At 35.9% G+C, this 18,815-nt stretch overlaps 2 protein-coding genes across 2 annotated transcripts; both read left to right on the top strand.

Annotated features, from left to right (window-relative positions):
- On the top strand, window positions 1-8,159 carry LOC141443475 (all trans-polyprenyl-diphosphate synthase PDSS2-like). Its single transcript, XM_074108795.1, has 2 exons — window positions 1-323; window positions 5,838-8,159. Exons 1-2 carry the CDS (start codon window positions 81-83, stop codon window positions 6,801-6,803), a joined length of 1,209 nt encoding a protein of 402 aa, XP_073964896.1. The 5' UTR covers window positions 1-80; the 3' UTR covers window positions 6,804-8,159.
- Window positions 8,160-10,255: 2,096 nt separating this feature from the next.
- Window positions 10,256-13,310, top strand: LOC141443237 (uncharacterized). The gene is made up of 4 exons (XM_074108446.1): window positions 10,256-10,936; window positions 11,892-11,960; window positions 13,039-13,128; window positions 13,257-13,310. Exons 1-4 carry the CDS (start codon window positions 10,256-10,258, stop codon window positions 13,308-13,310), a joined length of 894 nt encoding a protein of 297 aa, XP_073964547.1.
- Window positions 13,311-18,815: the final 5,505 nt, after the last annotated feature.

The following is an 18,815-nucleotide window of genomic DNA, read 5'->3' on the forward strand; positions in this document are numbered from 1 at the left end:
TGGAACTAGCACGCACATCTCATTTAACCGTCCGCTGCGCCGCGCGTTTACCGTGTTCTTTAAAAAAAAAACATTTGAAAATGGCGCGAATTTTCTCTCGCGCTTTTAGACGGTCGCCGTTCTTTTTTCAAAAAAGGCACGAATCGACAATGGCCAGTCTTACCAAGGACGAAATATTGATACTGTTAAGGCCGCCATTCACGAATTGGAGCAACATCGTAAGAGATGCAGAGAAAGTGGTTGGCTACCCGACTTCCTTCATGAATTTGCGGTGTTTGTTGAGTGACGAGTTCGCGAATATGGCTCTTTATTTAAGAAAACTGGTGAGTTTTTACAAGTATTAAATAAAACCAGACAAGTAGATATTAATTTGGGCACCAGTTACAAGATCTATTGAATGATGTTTTTCCATCGTAAGGTAACGGCGCCTATTACCGTGGTACTTAAGGAAGTTTTCAAATGAGTCCCAAAAATTAAGGGTATCAAAGCTCCTTAACAAACGAGAATATTTTTTTTATTTAAGAGCGTTTATTGAACTTTCAGTGTCTTAACTTTTTGGGCTCGTTTTAGTTATTAGTATTTGATAAAATAATTATTGAAATCAAAATACCCAAATCTTCTATTACCGTGGTAATGGACAGGCTGTGATTCCATTACCGCGAATTGAGCTTCTATTACCGAGGGTATACAAAAACGGCAATTTTCTACCATCGGTAAAAGGAACCCGACACATGTTTTAGAACTTAATACCGAGGGATTAAAAAAAGGTAATGGCTTTGGTTCTGTACACCAAATATTTTTTGATAAAATTTAAATAAAAAAACTAAAGTATGATTCGAATAGTGTATTCAGCCCATTGTATTTTATTATGCTTATGCCACCAGTTATAGTTTGATGTATGCATGCTGAGTAAAAGTCAAAACTTTATCAAAAAAATCTGCACTTACGGTACCCTAAATGTGAATTATTTTAACAGAAAAATAAAATGTCACTCGGTAATAGGTACTTCTTTAAGAACCCTATTACCGACCCAAAGACAATTGAATGGGTCGGTAATAGATTCCCATACATTCTATTACCGAGGGTTAAGCGATCATACCATCGTTAATTGGCTTAATTTGAAGTATTGTAAAATCTAATTCCGACCTATAAAAACTATAGGATAGAGTTGTGTTTGAATTACAAATCAAATATACTTATTACATCCTTGGCATGTAACCAAAATTACATAACTGGTAAGTAAATATAAAATTTCATCGCAATATTTAAACAACTTGGCAAAATAACGGTTTCTATAGAAACTACAAATTCAGTATTGAAGTTTTTGCTAAAAATTAAGAGTTTGTTAATACTTTTCATACCACGGAAATAGTTTTTTAAAAGCGTGAATAGATCAAGATTGGAATAACTGTAACAAATTATATAAACGATAATTTATACCAAAAATAAAGCTTGAAGAACCAAAACTACCACTTTAACTATTACCGTGATATACCACGGTATTACAATCAACAGTTAAAAATGGCGCCTATCGCCGCTGTATTTTATTTTCCATTTTAATCGTATTTCCGGGCCAAAAACTATACAAAAAGTATTCAGAACTCGTACAAAAAACTATAAAAAGCCATTTAAAAACCATAACATTAGTTCAATTGCCATAAATATTTTGTAAAACACTAAATAAGATTCGAGTCTGCTTGTATGTGGTGTCACGCGTTAGTATGGCAAATCCTCTTCCGTCGGTGCCATTTCGGAAAATCACGAATTGCGAGATCTTTGATTCATTCACATACACTAGCGCTAATAGATCCGTGAGTCGACTAAATAAGCTTTTATCTTGTAAAATATATTTTTTAAGAAATCTATCGGTTTGATTATAAAATGCGTATTTCAAATTGCCGCGGTGATGGCCGTCGATTTCGATACCCCCGGTAATAGGCGCCGTTACCTTACTTTGTTGGATAAGTTTGTATCTTTTTTAGGGTTCCGTAGCCAAAATGGCAAAAACGGAACCCTTACAGTTTCGCCATGTCTGTCTGTCTGTCCGTCCGCGGCTTTGCTCAGGGACTATCAATGCTAGAAAGCTGTAATTTTGCACGAATATGTAAACTATGCCGACAAAATAGTACAATAAAAAATACAAAAAAAATTTTTTACTTTCCTCCCATAGACGTAAAGTGGGGATGTTTTTTTTTTCTCATCCAACCTTGTAGTGCGGGGTATCGTTTGATAGGTCTTTTAAAACCATTACGGGTTGCTAAAACAATTTTTCGATTCAGTGATTAGTTTGCAAAATATTCAACTCTTAAGTGCAAATTTTCATTAAAATCGAGCATCCCCGCCCCCCTCTAAAATCTAAACCAGTGGATGGATAAATTCGAAAAAATTCAGGATGGTAGTAAGTATATCAAACTTACAAGGAAAGCCATAACGGTTAAGTTTACTTGAGAATTATTAGTAGTTTAAGAGTAAATAGCAGCCTAAGGTATAAAATATACCTAAACTTGGAATATTCCGTACAAAATACGAAATCCTTAGAAAAATATTACTTATTTTTCGTAATGGCTACGGAACCCTGTTTTGGGCGTGTCCGACACGCTCTTGGCCAGTTTTCTCAATTAGCTTCAGTAAACTTCAGTCAGCTAGTTGACAAAGCAACACAAACACGAACTTGGCCGACAAAATACGATCGCAAAACATTATTCACTACAACTATCTAAGTTATTCTCGATATTAATATATCCTCTATGCACCGAATTTATTTCCTTGCTATCATCATCATCATCATCATCATCATCATCATCATCCCAGCCTATATACGTCCCACTGCTGGGCACAGGCCTCCTCTCAGAACAAGAGGGCTTGGGCCATAGTTCCCACGCGGGCCCAGTGCGGATTGGGAACTTCACACGCATCATTGAATTTCTTCGCAGGTTTGTGCAGGTTTCCTCACGATGTTTTCCTTCACCGCAAAGCTCGTGGTAAATTTCAAATGTAATTCCGCACATGAATTTCGAAAAACTCAGAGGTGCGAGCCGGGGTTTGAACCCACGACCCTCTGTTTGAGAGGCGATAGGTCAAACCACTAGGCCACCACGGCTTCTTCCTTGCTATACTTATTATAAATTCAAAAGCAACACTGTGTTTGTCTCTCTGTTGCATTTGCACACTTCAACCCGCCGAACCGATTATGATGAATTTTGGTATGGCAATAGCTTTAGACCAGCGGTTCATAACCTTTTAGTTAGGAGGGAGCATTTGACAAAATTTCTGTCTTGCCACGGACCACCAACTGTTTGAAGGTAATATACGGTAAAAGTAAAATTGTAAACGAATGAATGGTTGCGACTGCTACTTGACTGGCGCGTCGTTTTGCCAATTCGTTGTTGATGGCATCGCGGACCACTTCGAGTTCTTCCACGGACCACCAGTGGTCCTTGGACCACCGGTTAAGAATCACTGCTTCAGACCCTGTAAAGGACATAGTATAGTTTTTATCCCGGAAAATTAATATTTTCTGAGAAAAGCGTTTTAGTAGTAACAAGTACACAGACACACAAATTGTTCAGACATTAATTATTCAGAATTGTTATAAAACAAAACTAAACTAATTTATTGAATCAGGCGTTACTTTATAAAACCTAAACTAACCTACAGAGTTCTACAGGCCATTTACAAATGTCTGAAAAGTTTTCGGTTTCGGCAAAAAAAATACAGAAATTAAAAAAAATAAGTTTATTCAACACACACATAATTACATAATAGTTACAAAAATAGTTAAAATACAAAATATGACTAACAAATATTATGACAAACTTTAACATTATGATTTTTAAAATTATTCGACTAGATAACCTATTCTGGCTTTTTAATTATTTTTAATGACACATTAATGCCCAATAGATGTCCTGAGCTGTCACCTCTATTGCTAAAGCTGAGTTTAGACTTGCAAGAAAAATCGTGCAAGTTGCATTACATTGCGAAGCCGTAAAGCCACGAGTTTGTAGTGGTCAATCGAGCGCCGCAATGTAATGCAACTTGCACGATTTTTCTTGCAAGTATAAACTCGGCTTAATGACTAAAATTTAAGATGACAACCATTCGGACAGTGCCTTATGTAAATCTGATGACAATACCATAATCTGGCAACGACATATCTGATAGTCCGACCAGGATTGTCTCCGCAGGACGGCACTCCTCAACGGTTAATGGCATCGACTTGAAATTTAAATAAATAATATATCATGGGACAGTTAGCACCAATTGATCTATTCCCAGACTAAGCAAAGCTTGTATTATGGATACTAGTTATACTTGATTTGGTACGGAAATATAATTAAGATGACAATGCAAGTACAGTCAACAAAAAATACAGCCAGGAAAAAAAGCTTGTACTAAAAATGAAATTTTCAACAGAAACTTATTTTTAACAAGTAGAATTCGGTTTTCACTATCCCGCTGGAACTATAAAATTTTCCGGGATAAAAACTATCCTATCTCCGTCCCCGGGACTCAAACTATCTGTATACCAAATTTCATCTAAATCGGTTCAGCGGGTGAGACGTGATGAAGTAACAAACAAACAAACAAACAGACCTAGAAACTTTCGCATTTATTATATTGGTGGGATTTAAAAAGACCCACTTGTTATGATTCTGATTCTATTCTTGGAACAACTTTCTAGCGCCAAGTTGAAGTAGGTGCAGTCGTTGCCACGTGAAAGTTACTATCACACGAAATATCGGTCGTTTACTTCGGAAATTGCTGAGAACCATGGTTTTAACCGACTTCAAAAAAGGAGGAGGTTCTATGTTCCAATTTTTGTATTTTTTTTATGTATGTTCACCGATTACTCAGTCAATTGTGGACCGATTTTCAAAATTCTTTTATTCAAGAGGGTAACTCTTCTGAGGTGGTCCCATTGTCACCAAGTCAAGTTCTGATGATGGGATCCTAGGGAAATCGAGGGCAAACCTCAAATTTTATAGGCACACATTTTTTTCCTTTTTTTTTCGACTGGATGGCAAACGAGCAATTAGGTCTCCTGATGGTAAACACAACAGTGCAAGCACTACTGCTTCACGGCAGGATTAGCGAGCAAGATAGTGGTAGCAATCCGGGCGGACCTTGCACAAGGTCCTACCACCTGCAAAATAGTTATAAGGTATAGTTATAAAAGCTTGTAAAAAACAGCCTATGCATTATTTCAGAGATCTAACTCTCTAAATACGTATTATGGTGGGGACCTATTTAGCGTCATGTATGTCTTTATCTGTTCTATGTTTGTTTTATGGCGTTAAATAAATTTATTTTCTTTCTTTCTTTTTAACCAAATGCAATCCAAGTCTGTCGATTTCCATTCGTAATAGTAGTATAACGTTTTAAACTTTCGTGATTCTCACTCATAGTCAAAATACCATAAACGGGACTTATCACGCTATTTTTACACGAGTAATATTTACCTCGACGTTTCGGCAACGTTACAGTTGCCGTGGTCACGAGTAGACTGAAGTGTGGGGTGTCAAGTCTGCCTAGCAGCGCGAGTTCTTCGAACTACCCGCACTTGATCACTAATAGTACCGGCACTCGTATCACGAACTACCCGCACTTGGTCACTTTTATTAGTCACATGATCACACCGACACACAACACTAACAACGTCCGATCGTCCCTCCGAACATTCATCCCGACGCCGACACTTATTAATAACAGGATTTCACGAAGATGAAAGCCATCGTCCCGGTCGTAATAGTAGTGATAATAATTGAGGTCTCTGAATTAAGCGGTCAGTGTCTTCATAATAACTTTGTGTTAAACCTGTATTTTCAATCTTCCAGGTTGGCAGCAACCACCTGGTGATGCAGACAGCAAAGAACGTGCTCTACGGGGACTCGAAGAACCTCCAGCCCTGGGGCCTGATCATCCTGCTGCTCTCCAAATCTGTAAAAGCTGCAACACTGACTCCACAGACGAAGAAAATCGAAGAAAGCCAACGTGTATTGGCCGAACTAACTGAAATGATACGAACAGGTCATCTCATACACAAGGGAATCGTCAATGTACCTTTTACGAAGCGATCCAAAAACACAGAATCAGCTATTTTTGGCAATAAAATAGCTATTCTACTTGGTGATTATCTTCTGGTAACTGCAAACGCTATGCTAGCAGAGCTAAGAAACTCTGATGTTTCTTATATAATTTCTACTGCTTTGAAAGATCTATCAGAAGGTGAATTCTTTGGAGAAAGAGACGAACAAAATCAACCGCTGCCAGGAAAACCTAAGAGAGTAAATGATGAAATTAATATTACATTTGACACCACTTCTATCACTGCTGATGAAGTCTTAGGGAAACCAAGGAAGGAATGGACAGCTAGGTCAGTTTTCAATGGTGTGTCTTTATTAGGAAGGGGGTGCCAATCAGCGATGGTCTTGGGAAGACAGAGTAGGGAAACTGTAGGATGCGCTTATCATTTTGGATGCCATGTTGGCTTAGCATGGCAGGCTGCTGCCGAACTCCAGTCTTTAACGTCTGAGAGCAAAGATCAATTTTGTTTGGCTAGCGCGCCGGTTCTCTTCGCTTTAGAGGGCAATCCTGATCTATACAAGATTATAGATCAGGCCAAAGGTGATGTGAAAGATGTGGACTATGAGGATTTAAAGTTTAATATACTAAAGACTGATGCTGTGAGCAAAACACAAATGTTGTATGAAGAACATGCAAAGAAAGCGACGTCATATATTGAAAGCATTGGGCAGAATGAATCTGTTGACATGATTAAGAAATTGATTAATACCTTCTAACCTTGATACAGATTAAAAGAGCCAAAAGAAAAGGTATAAAAGTACTAACAGATCTAGCCTAAAGATACCGTCGTATTTCTTGCCTGGTCGATGATGCTGTGTATGGTTTTCATATTGAGAAACTTAACTTCTGCGAAGACAATGTTTGCCTCAATCTTCTTCTCCTTCTTTGTCGGTGTCTTTATCAATGGCGGTCGTGTCTAGCCTGAAGAGAAACTTACTCATGCGTAATTATAAAACATTTATGTTAAGTACTATTTTTTCTTCGCACTATAATTTTTTGCCCCTTTCGTCGAAGGCGAGTACTTACAGTAAATAATTCACTAATTCAGTACTACCACCTTTTATTTTGCTAATGTTGCGTTGGTACCACGCTGGTACCATTCAATCAATCCATTGTTTTGCTATACCTAGTGCCATCCACGAAGACGCGTGATTTTATCAAAATTTGACATTAATGACATTGTAATAAGAACCACGACACGCGTCATCGTGAATGACTCTACCTATATTATATTTTGTCGGCAAAGTTCGTATTTCTCTTGCTTTCTCAACCAACTTACTGAAGTTTACTGGAGCTAAATGAGGAAGCAAGATAAATACATTATTCACTAGATCTGTACACAAGGAATATACACAGAATATACAGAGAATTTCTCTTAATACTGAAGATAGAAATATTTAATCAAAGGAAACGTTTTTTTAAGTTTTATAAAAAGAAACACAACAGCAATAAAAGATTATGAAAAAACAGTATTTTATGTTTATTTATAATGAAATGAAATGAATACTTTCATTTAATCATATCTGAGGTGAAAACTGTACATTTTTCTGTGATTCTTCTTAATAAATTATTGATTAGAATAAATAAGACAGGTACTTGAGCAGTTGTAGTTTCAACCTTCTGTCAACTGTATACTTTGAGGTTGAAATGAACACCTTATTAATTGTTTAAGTATTTTCTGTAACAAACATGCATAAAAATTGTTATCAAAAATATCAATATAAACATTTTGAACATGAAACTACCGTGAGACTCACTCATATAAGACGCGAGTTATCCGTTACAATATCATTTCAGTGTCGAATTACTTTAATATAATTCTCAGTGAGAGCTGTCGAGGAGGTAGATGAATGTTATTTATAAGAAGTTAGAACATAAGAACTATTATTGTACATCTATTTCTGTTTGTTCTCCAAATAAAACTATAAAACTAAAACTATTTAATATAAACATTAATTATTAAAAATAATTATTTATTGACCGACAAAATTGTTCAAATACGAAAAGGAATTACTTTCAATGTGTTTATGTTAAATTGAAATAAAAAAAAACTGTCTATTGTAAAATAAAAAGTTTTTCATTTAAAACTATCATTGACTGAGCGACGGTAAATATGATTAAATAAAGAAGAATGGTGATATATTATTACCAAGAAAATGTTTATTCATGCGACTTAATATTTACTGACAGCATAGAAAATTAAATTAACATAATGTATACTGTCGCTAAACATTTCACGCTTCGGCAACTTTTGCAATTTCCACCACATATTACTGTAATAATAAACATAGACATGGACAAAGATTATAACTTTATTCGACGTCAGAAAGTACATGGACTCTTGAAATAATACACAAATTACAAAAATACATTATTAACACAATATTTAAATATTATTTGATGATGTCGAAAAGTGTATACCTACGTGCCTTGCCTACTACAACGCTAGTTTTCATTCAATACCTTCATTAGTTTTAATAAAGTCAAAGTCAGAATATCTTTATTCAATTTAGGCTAAAACAAGCACTTATGAATGTCAAAAAAAAATCACCGGTTCGGAAAAACCTCTGTTGAATAATAGGGAACATTATAGGGTAGTATTGTTTGGGTGAATCAACTTTTAGATTTTAGATGATTTACATGGTGTTTTTATTTTCAACAATCAATTATTTCAACTAATGAAAACCAATTTAAAAGCGGAATACTGGAACACAAGCCACCGGGTGTGGGGAGATGGACGTTAAGAACCACCAAAGCCGAGCCGGTTGAACGCTCGTTCAACAGTGTTCTAAGCTCTCCATCATTGGCTTTTGACCAAAGAATACCTAAATACATTTCACATATAATTATACGTTAAAAAACTTTGACATAACGCTTCCTCAAAATTAATAAGTGGTTTGGTACGGAAATACATAAAGTATTAAAATAAAGTGTTCTATGGGAAAGGAAATACTTATTATTCTCACTCTAAAAGCGATAATACCTTTTAACAGCGGTCAAGTGCGAGTCACACTCGCGCACCGAGGGTTCTGTACATACCCCGACGTGTACGTTCGAATACCTATTTCACCGTTGCAAAAGCAAGCAAAATAACAGTTTTTAATTTAAAAATTTGATTGATTGTTAGTTTTTTATTATAAAATATATGTATATAGTGTAAAATTGTTTTTCATCCTATTCTATCGGAAAAGTATGTTTTTGTCCTGTTCTCTCAGTTAGCTTCAACCATCGATAGCCGTTTTGACATTTGATCGTATTCCGATTGAGATTTAACTTTTTCTTTTTTTTTATTCACTATATCTGTAACTGTTGTTGACAGATAGACGCACATAAAAAAAACAAAATGATGCTTTAGAGCATTCTAGGTAGAGTGAACTGCCCTATTGTACGACACTGGAATTATGTGCGTGAAGGCTCTAGACCGGTGTTATTAATAATGTATGTTTGTATGTAAACTCTTTATTGTACAAAAAAAAGAAACAAAACACAATTGACAAACTTTGAGATACTTGTACAAAGGCGGACTTATCCCTTTAAGGGATCTCTACCAGTCAACCTTTGAGTAGATGAGATAATAAGTAATTTCCACAGATAAATTAGAAATTAATAGTGATTTGAAGTTAATAGTGATTAGGACATATAATATTTATAATGGGTAATTTAATTTAATTTGATTGATTGATGAAATTTAATGTTATGGAACATCTATGGACATGTGTTCGAAATAAATGTATTATTATTATCTAAAGGTGTCGTTTTGTTATTTTGAGATACGGTACGGAACCCTAAAAGCATCGACACGTTGCTATAATTATAGACCATAATGTTTAAGACAAACATATTCTCTTACCCATCAGTTACTTTCGAACGGTACAACCAATTCCAGTGTAAAATAAAAATGATATTAAAGCTCAAAAAAATGTTCAACTACTTTAAAAGCAAGGATAATACAAGTTTAATGGATGTGTTCAAGCCTCTGTATATTATACTTTGTTTTCTGGGATTATTTCCATACATAATAAAGTACCCAACACCCAACGACCCTCGAGTTGAAATAAAATCAATTATTCCCAATGCAATTTGCGCCTCTATAATGACACTTGGACTTTGCACATTAATAGCTGTAAATGTCAGATATTATATAATAATCACACAGCAAATGATTTACATGATAAACATAAACTATATCATAGGGATTTCGATACTAACATTAGGTGGTATCGCCGCTTATATATCCACTTTCAAAAATAGAAAAGTTTACGTAAAGATATTAAACGAAGTTTCGACTACATGGGAGGATTTAGGTCTGACAGAAGTCAAAGAAATAATCAAACACTTCAAGTTTCACGTAAAAGTTATGATTTTTGGATGGTTGGCTGTGCAAGTAATTTTTCGCACCGCAACATTTACCATGCTAAAGAGTACGCAGAGTATGTTTATAGAGACTGCGTATTCGCTCTTGCCAGAAATATTGTTTACATCAATTGTCGGGTTCTTCTACGTCCTGATTTTGATGTTGGCTTGTCTGTTAAAGAATATTGACCAGCAAATCCAAAATTTGAATCAAGAAGAATGCGGGGACGTATTGAATACACTCGGTCGTTTAGAGCTCGCTTATGCAAAGACTATAGAAGTAAAACGAGATATTAATAGAATATTTGAACTAATTATAGCTATAATGTTGATGGAAGGATTTTATGCCACGTTGAGACAAGCGCACGGGGTCTACCATGCGTTGTATCACGTAAAACAAAAGGTTTATAAAATGATTTTGGGGACATCTTTCATAATGTATCCTGTGTCGAAATTATTCGCTATATCGTATACCGGTAGCATGCTGAAAAACATGGTAAGAAGTATTTAATATTTATTTAATCTTAAAATATCAATAAGCATTATTAAAAAAAGGACACACACCAGAAAAGGTCCTTTTTTATCCAAAAAAAAACAAATTCACATCAAAGTTACTGATTGCACAGCAAAAGACTCCACTTAAAATATTACGTGATAAACTGCAAATTATATTCGTGGCAACTGCAAATATCATTTCTTTGCTTTCGGCGTCGAGACTCTAGGTCCTTGGGGTAAGGGTGCGCTGGAGCTACACAGGGAGCTCAGCAATAGGTTAAGGGAGGCAACAGGCAACCCTCGCGCCGGCAGCTTTCTCGCGCAAAGAATCTCAATCGCAGTTCAACGCGGGAATGCTGCCTGCGTGATGGGCACCATGCCAAGAGGCCCACCTCTCTTTTTTTATTAAAGTTAGTTTTATTTATTTTTTACTTTTAGTCCTATGAATATTTTGTATTTTCTTAATAATCCTTATTAAAGGAAAATTCATATGATAAAAAAACCTATCAATTTATTTTCAGCATGTATATTTATACTTTTTACATAACTAGCCAAAGGCCAAATTATTTCCTAAATAAATAAGGTTCTGGCGCTTCGCCGGCCGCTGCCACGGCACGCTCGCTTTGCTCGCTCGGCTCGCGCGTTGTGGTCGCAATTATACCTAACGCTCCTTCTCGCTCCGCTCGTCGTCCGTCGTACCTAATTATCCGGTGCCAAATTGTCAGTAAAAGTTATTTTGCTATGAGAATGAGTATCATCTACGCACGCTCTAGTTAATTTGCTGTGGAGTTAGTATTTTTGTTCTGAGAGGATGCCTGTGCCCAGCAGTGAGACGTATAGGTATAGGCTGGGATGATGAAGTGCATTGTATTACGGACTGACAAACATGGCAAATTTTATAAAGTTACTTAGTTCTCTAAAATAATGTTAAATACTTATACTTCAATATTTTGCAGGCAATGAAAATTGGACGGTCTTTGCATGCAATTCCTGTCAACGAAGATGATACAAAGCTCTTTATGACAGTAAGTTGCGGGAGTGTAGTACAGTCAGCAGCAGAAGTAGATGAGCAGTTGAGGTGCTCAAAATTATCTAACTTTCCTTTATTACCTTGAGGGGCGGTAGACCCTTGTTCCTTGGAGATAACCATGGTCTGATAACTGGTTATCTGTGAAGATATTTTTTCCTCAGAGATAATTACTTATCTCTGAGGGTTTTTTTTCCCTAGCAGATAACTGTTAAAAAAACACAGTTATCTGCGAGGAAAAACTATTCTTCAGAGATAACTGGTTATCTCTGAGGAAAAAAATCTTCACAGATAACTGTTAAAAGACACAGTTATCTGCGAGGAAAAAGTTTTCTCTGAGGAACAGACACACAGATCTTACAGATAACTGTGTTTTTTAACAGTAACAGTTATCGGCGAGGAAAATCTTTCTTCAAGGATAACTGGTTATCTCAGAGGGAAAAAATCTTCACAGATAAGTGTTAAAAAACACGGGGAAAAAAGTTATCTCTGAGGAACACACAGACAGATCTTACGTTATCTGCGAGGAAAATAAAATCTTCACAGATAACCAGCTATCAGACCATGGTTATCTCCAAGGAAAAAGGGGGCAGTAGAGTCATGTGTATCATAACCGTTCATCTACTTCTGCTGGTACCTTACAGCAGTGTTTCCCACACATTGTTCTGCCATGAATGGCCCAGGAAATTTTTACACTGCCCCTTCTTGACCCACTTATTACTTTAAACCCCAAGCTGGTTCCTTTATTAAAATAATACACATTTATTAATAGTATAAATGTTTTATTAATACTACATAATTTTTGTATCGCCATTTAGTACCTAATTAAATTTTGGTGCGAAGTATGGAGCTGCTGCTTATTTTTTACTAAAGAATCCAAGTTCGCAGAAAATGATGAAAGTTTTATCCTAAGGTCTGGTATTTTACCTACCCGGTATTTTATTTTAGTGGCCTGGTACCGGGTCGCGATCCAGCAAATGGGAAACGCTGCCTTACAGTTTCGACAATACCGTCAAGAAAAATTTTTTTTTTAACTATAGCTTATTTACCTATAGGTACTTATATTTTTTTTTCAGATACAACATTTCTCAAAGTTGATGTACTACTACGAAACTGAACTAACGATCTTTGGATTCTTCTCGTTGGATTCTAATCTACTTTTCAATGTAAGTATAACCAAATTTGATTTTTTTAAGTCCTGAATTTTTACAACAATTATCAGTTGCCTGAGACTGTCTCTCTCTGTTTTTGATTTATATATTAGTACGACATTAATACCTGTTACTAATTTTAGATGGTCGCGTCGGTGGTCACATACTTCGTTGTCCTGGTGCAGTTTGACCTGTAACACGTTCACTGCCGTCGACGCGTATGTGCGTCTTAGGTTCTTTGCAGTGGCGCTGTTACGATTTTATTGTCCCATAACACAAGCTTTGTTAGCTTTGCTTAGTTTGGGACTTGGTCAATTGCTGTCAAGTGTCCCGTGATATTCATTATTATTTGTTATTATAACATATTTTTACCACATAGAGTAGCAAATAAGTGAGTCACCTGACGGTGAGAAAGTACCGCCCCGTTCATATGGATGTTGGCGGCCGATCGTAAAATCCGCCAGATCACGAAATTCCTAGACATGTCAAGAAATGGCGCCGTTTCATGATATGCCTAAAAGTTGTCCAGGCATATCACGATTCACGATATGCCTGAGAAACAATACGGCAGATCGATTAGGGCAATGCATTTGTCGATATTCCTAGCTCTAATCAGGGCACATCGTGATATGCCGAAAAAAAGAAAAATTTTGGTACGACGAGCGAAGCGAGCGTGCTGCGGCAGCGGCTGGCGAAGGGTCAGAACCGATATGTCAGCGTTTCATGATATGCATAGGAATTTCATGATCTGCCTAAACTGGCCAAATCATGAGATGGCGCCGTTTCATGATATGCCTAGGAATTTGATGATTTGCCTAAACGTCAGTAGGCAAATCGTTAAACGTTGAGTTTTGAACGATATGGCGGATGTCCCTTAGCCAATTCATGAAATGGTGCCATTTCACGATATGCCTAGGAATTTCGTGATTTGGCGAATTTTAGGATCGGCCGCCGACATGATCATCCACATCCACAACAGCGCAGCGTGGTCTGCACAGCTTTGGGGAATGCTCTAAGATCCGGCAAAGATCGACCTTCACCCATCTGATACTCGTAAACAGATGACACATATTTGTTATTAAGTATTTTTTATGCAACTGGAAGGCAAACGAGCAAGTGGGTCTCCTGGTGGTAAGAGATCACCACCGCCCATAAACATCTGCAACACCCCTATTGCAGAAGCGTTGCCAACCTAGAGGCCTAAGATGGAATACCTCAATAATTTTACCGGCTGTCTTACACTCCACGCCGAAACACAACAGTGCAAGCACTGCTGCTTCACGGCAGCATTAGCGAGCAAAATGGTGGTAGCAATCCGGGCGGACCTTGCACAAGGTCCTACCACCTGCAAATATTATTTATTTACAAACACGCCTTAATTCATAATTCATAATTCATAATTCATTTATTTGCAATAAGTGTTGGTTATAAAGGTCTTAAATTTAAAGCAATAAAAAATGTTCACACACTTAGCTAATTATAATAGCATGCAAAATATAAAGTTTTATAACCTTAAAATAAAATAAAAATAATGTCAATGTTAGTTATTATGTCTAAGTGAATAATTATGATAAAAATGTCAACTGATCAGATTAAATTTAAATGAGATTAATAATAATTAAATAATTGTATTACAGTTAAAATAATCCGTTATAGAATAAAAACACATTTCTGTCAACCATTTTTTCAATTCGTGTCTAAATTTGAAAATCGGGGTAATGGTTTGTCTCAAACGTTGCGGTAAGTGATTAAATATTTTTATGGACATTATATGACAGTTCTTGGAATATAACGCACTTTTACATGTCGGTAATAGAATTTTCATAGGATCTCTTGGTCTCAGTTTTGGATTTGCCATAGGTTTTCTGAACCATTGAGGATAGGTAGCGACAAAAACACATGTCTCCAGGATGTATATGCTGGGCAAAGTTAACAAATACAGCCTCCTGAAGAGAGGCCGACATGGTTCCAGAGGAGCAACGTCACAAAGAGCTCTAATACACTTCTTTTGACTGATAAAAGCTTGCTTTATATCAGTGCCGTTTCCCCATATAATTATGCCATATCCAATGATTGAAGCCACATATCCATGGTAAGCTGCAAGTGCAGCGCTTTCACCAGCTATACGTCTCAATCGCCTTAGCGCGTACGTGTACTTTTCTAGTTTTGTACATAAACTTTTAATGTGGGGTTTCCAATTGCAGAAGCGATCAACGACAAAGCCTAAAAACTTAATTTCATCTACTTCTTCAATTGTTTTATCTTTATATTTAATGCTTAGTGTTGGTCTTTGTACCATCTGGTTGCTAAACTGTACACATTTGGTTTTCGAGACATTAACTAATAAGTTATTACATTCTAACCAGTTACTAATACTATTAATAGTAGTATTTATTTTATTCATATATGAATCATTTATTATGTCATTAGAAACAATAACTGAAATGTCATCTGCAAACAATACAATTTTCTTGGAGCAAATTTTTGGTAAATCATTAATGTAAATTATAAATAGCAAAGGACCTAACACACTACCTTGTGGAACGCCGGTCATGCTAGTCTCCTGGGAGGAAAGATATTTTCTAATAGTTGCTTCTTCGTCAATCCTAGTTATCTCTACACATTGTGTGCGTTTCGTAAGGTAACTTTCAAGCCACGCCAGAGCCGTGCCCCTAATGCCATATTTTTCGCATTTATTGAGCAAAGTTTCGTGTTTAACGCAATCGAAGGCCTTGCTCATATCAAAGAAAAGTCCCGTTACTGATTGTTTTTTATCTATTTTCTCAGTAATTGTTTTTATTAAAGAATAACCTGCTAACGTTGTGGATTTGCCCTTCTGGAATCCATTTTGTTCCTTATCAATGATGTTATGTTTTTCAAGGAAACGTGTGAGTCTTGTATGTAGAGCCCTTGATAGCTTAGCTTGCCTATCGAACGGTGTTCATGGCTATTTTAAATTAAATTATTTTTAGTTTTTCAATAAAGAAAATATGCCTTGGTAGGCTTGCCTACTTATTTCTGTTCATGGCTACCTGGCAAGCGGGTATGAACAGGTAAGTCAATAAGGTAACTTCACCGATCTGATAACCAGTCAAAATTGGTATCATAAGGAAGATAATTTAATTTAAAAAATAATCATATAGGCTTGCAAAAAACCGCTCATGAAGTATTATTGCCAGGCTTCAGTTTTAAGATTTTTTTTAGAATGAGGGCTATCGCGTATGAATTTGCCACTAGAGGCGCTAGTGTAGCGTGAGGTCTCCGAAATGTCAAATCGCATAGTTTTTGGGTGAGCTACGCGAGTTTATTTATAATAAGAATAATTTTGTGAATATTTTGCAATATCTGAAATTAATCATGGCAATTTTGCGTTCCGGGGCAATGAATGTCTGTGTTTTGAGACAGTTTTGTCTTTCGGAAACCTTTGTCCTCCCTTTTTTCCGAACAAAACGGGGACTATGCAACACTGTGGCATGCTCGATATTTTTATGGTACGGTTTTAAGGTGTATTAAATATGATTTTAATCTAAACTTTGTTTTCACGCCCGTAATAACAGACTTTGAAAGCCATACTTAAAAACCTCACGCAACAGTGCGCCATCTAGTGAGACAAAAAACGATAGCCCTCAGCGCGAGAGAGAAAATAGAGCGTCCAAGGTCCACGTGATAGAACAGGACACAACAAAGCAGTAGCGCGCGACATATCCGTAAATAGAATTAAAAACAGCCATGAACACTTTTCGATAGACAAGCTATCATGCTTGTTAATAAATAATATTTACTTAATAAAAAATATGTCTAATCTGGTTATCAGATGGGTAAAGTTCGATCTTCCATGACTCCTGTACTAGAATAGTGGTGCCGTAAATTGTAGAAATCTTAAGAGGAAACAACATTAAGGGCGAGAGAATTGAAAAATAAGAATAAGAATAAGGGGCTGTTTCACCATCCATTGATTAGTGTTAACTGACGGTTAAATGTGATGCCGTCTCCGTCTATTCGAACAAAACAAATAGAGACGGCATCACATTTAACCGTCAGTTAACACTAATCAATGGATGGTGAAACAGCCCCTAAGAATAGTTTATTTGTCAAACATAGGTACAGATGTAGAGTTTTGCCACATGGCGTACAAAATTTCAGTTTTTTTTTTATAATTGAAGAAAGACAAAAAAAACATTAAAAAAATCAATATAAATATGTCATATAAAAATAATAATCAAAACACTAAAAAAACTAATTAAAAACAGTCCAGCAAAATAAAATTCAAAATCATAACATTAAAACAATATTAATAATTATAAATAGTCATCACTTAATAATTTAAGTAATTTTTTAAATTTGCGCCAAATTCAGTTCCAAATATATGAGGCGCCATTACTAAGACACTTTTCCGCACCAACGCTGCAATGTTTTGCAAGTTTTCCCAGCAATTTATGGTGATATTGAGAGCGAACAGGGAGCCGGCGTGTCTCTGTCATTTTATTGAACAGGCTAGGATGAGAATGGACAAAGATAGCTACCTCCAAAATGTAAAGCGATGGAAAAGTAAGAATTTTATAATTTTTAAGAAAAGGAACACAACTTTCAGTACATATTTGTAAAATCTATTGCTGTCGCGCAGTGCCCGAACTGCGCAGAGCGCGATAGAGACAACTGCAGCTTAGACCGAAAATACCTATTAAAAGTACATAAAATCAACGTTTCGTAGTCCCCTGATTTCTTATCCAAAACTTGACCTATTTTACTAATTATTCCTTAAAAATTAAAGAAAGGCTTTGGCCGTGTTCCTATGTTTTCCTTTTTATATTATCTATAATAATTATATTGTAGTCAAATTTTTCTGGATGTTTGAAAACAGCGAAAAATCTGGCATTTTTTTAGGTTTTTGAAGGTTAATATCTCTTTTCATAGTTAAGTTATGAAAAAAGAAAAACATAGGAACATGTCCATAGATTTTTGAATAAAAAAAATATTGCTCTACTGGCAATATCCAGGGAGAAAACAGGGGACTACGTTTTTATGGAAAAACGGCCCTTGTGATTCCTCTCAAGACCTCGGAACACAGGGCCAGTCAATGAATCTTTATGAAACCTTTTGGAATGTGTTTTGAACACTAAAAAAAAATTTAAAAAAAAACTTTGTAGTCTCAATTTTTTTTAATATTTTTTTTTGAGCTTTGCATATTCTGTGAGAACTTTTTTTTCACTCAAGTTATATTTAGTTATATGTATATTATCATTTATTTTATTATGAAAAAATGACTTTCTGCCAAGTTTCATGCGGCGCATTCTTCTTGGCAATGATGGTCTTTCCGAAAGTAATGGTAGTTTAAAACATGACGTGTAAAAGTTCCATTGCGGCCTATTTACTGAATAAATGATTTGAATTTGAATTTGAATTTGACGCAATAGACAGATGGCGTCGCGAATAACTGTCAATTCAAAACTGAGCCCCGAACTGGATTTAGCAGTTTTTCTGTGTGGAGATTGGGTATTTCGTCAGAAAGCAGTTTTTCGGGCATAAGATTGGACACTTAATTTATGCTGATATCGCCGTTATTCCTTTACCAACCGGTAGAGAATGGTGTGCACTTTTTGACAAGTATAAAAAGTAATTTTCGCCCAAAACTGGACTTAGCAGGTTAACGAATTAGGCCTACGCCCTGTTTCACCATTGATTTAATTTATTTGACGGGATAA

The sequence above is a fragment of the Choristoneura fumiferana genome, chromosome 27 (assembly GCF_025370935.1).
Source record: "Choristoneura fumiferana chromosome 27, NRCan_CFum_1, whole genome shotgun sequence".
Classification (NCBI taxonomy): Eukaryota; Metazoa; Arthropoda; class Insecta; order Lepidoptera; family Tortricidae; genus Choristoneura; species Choristoneura fumiferana.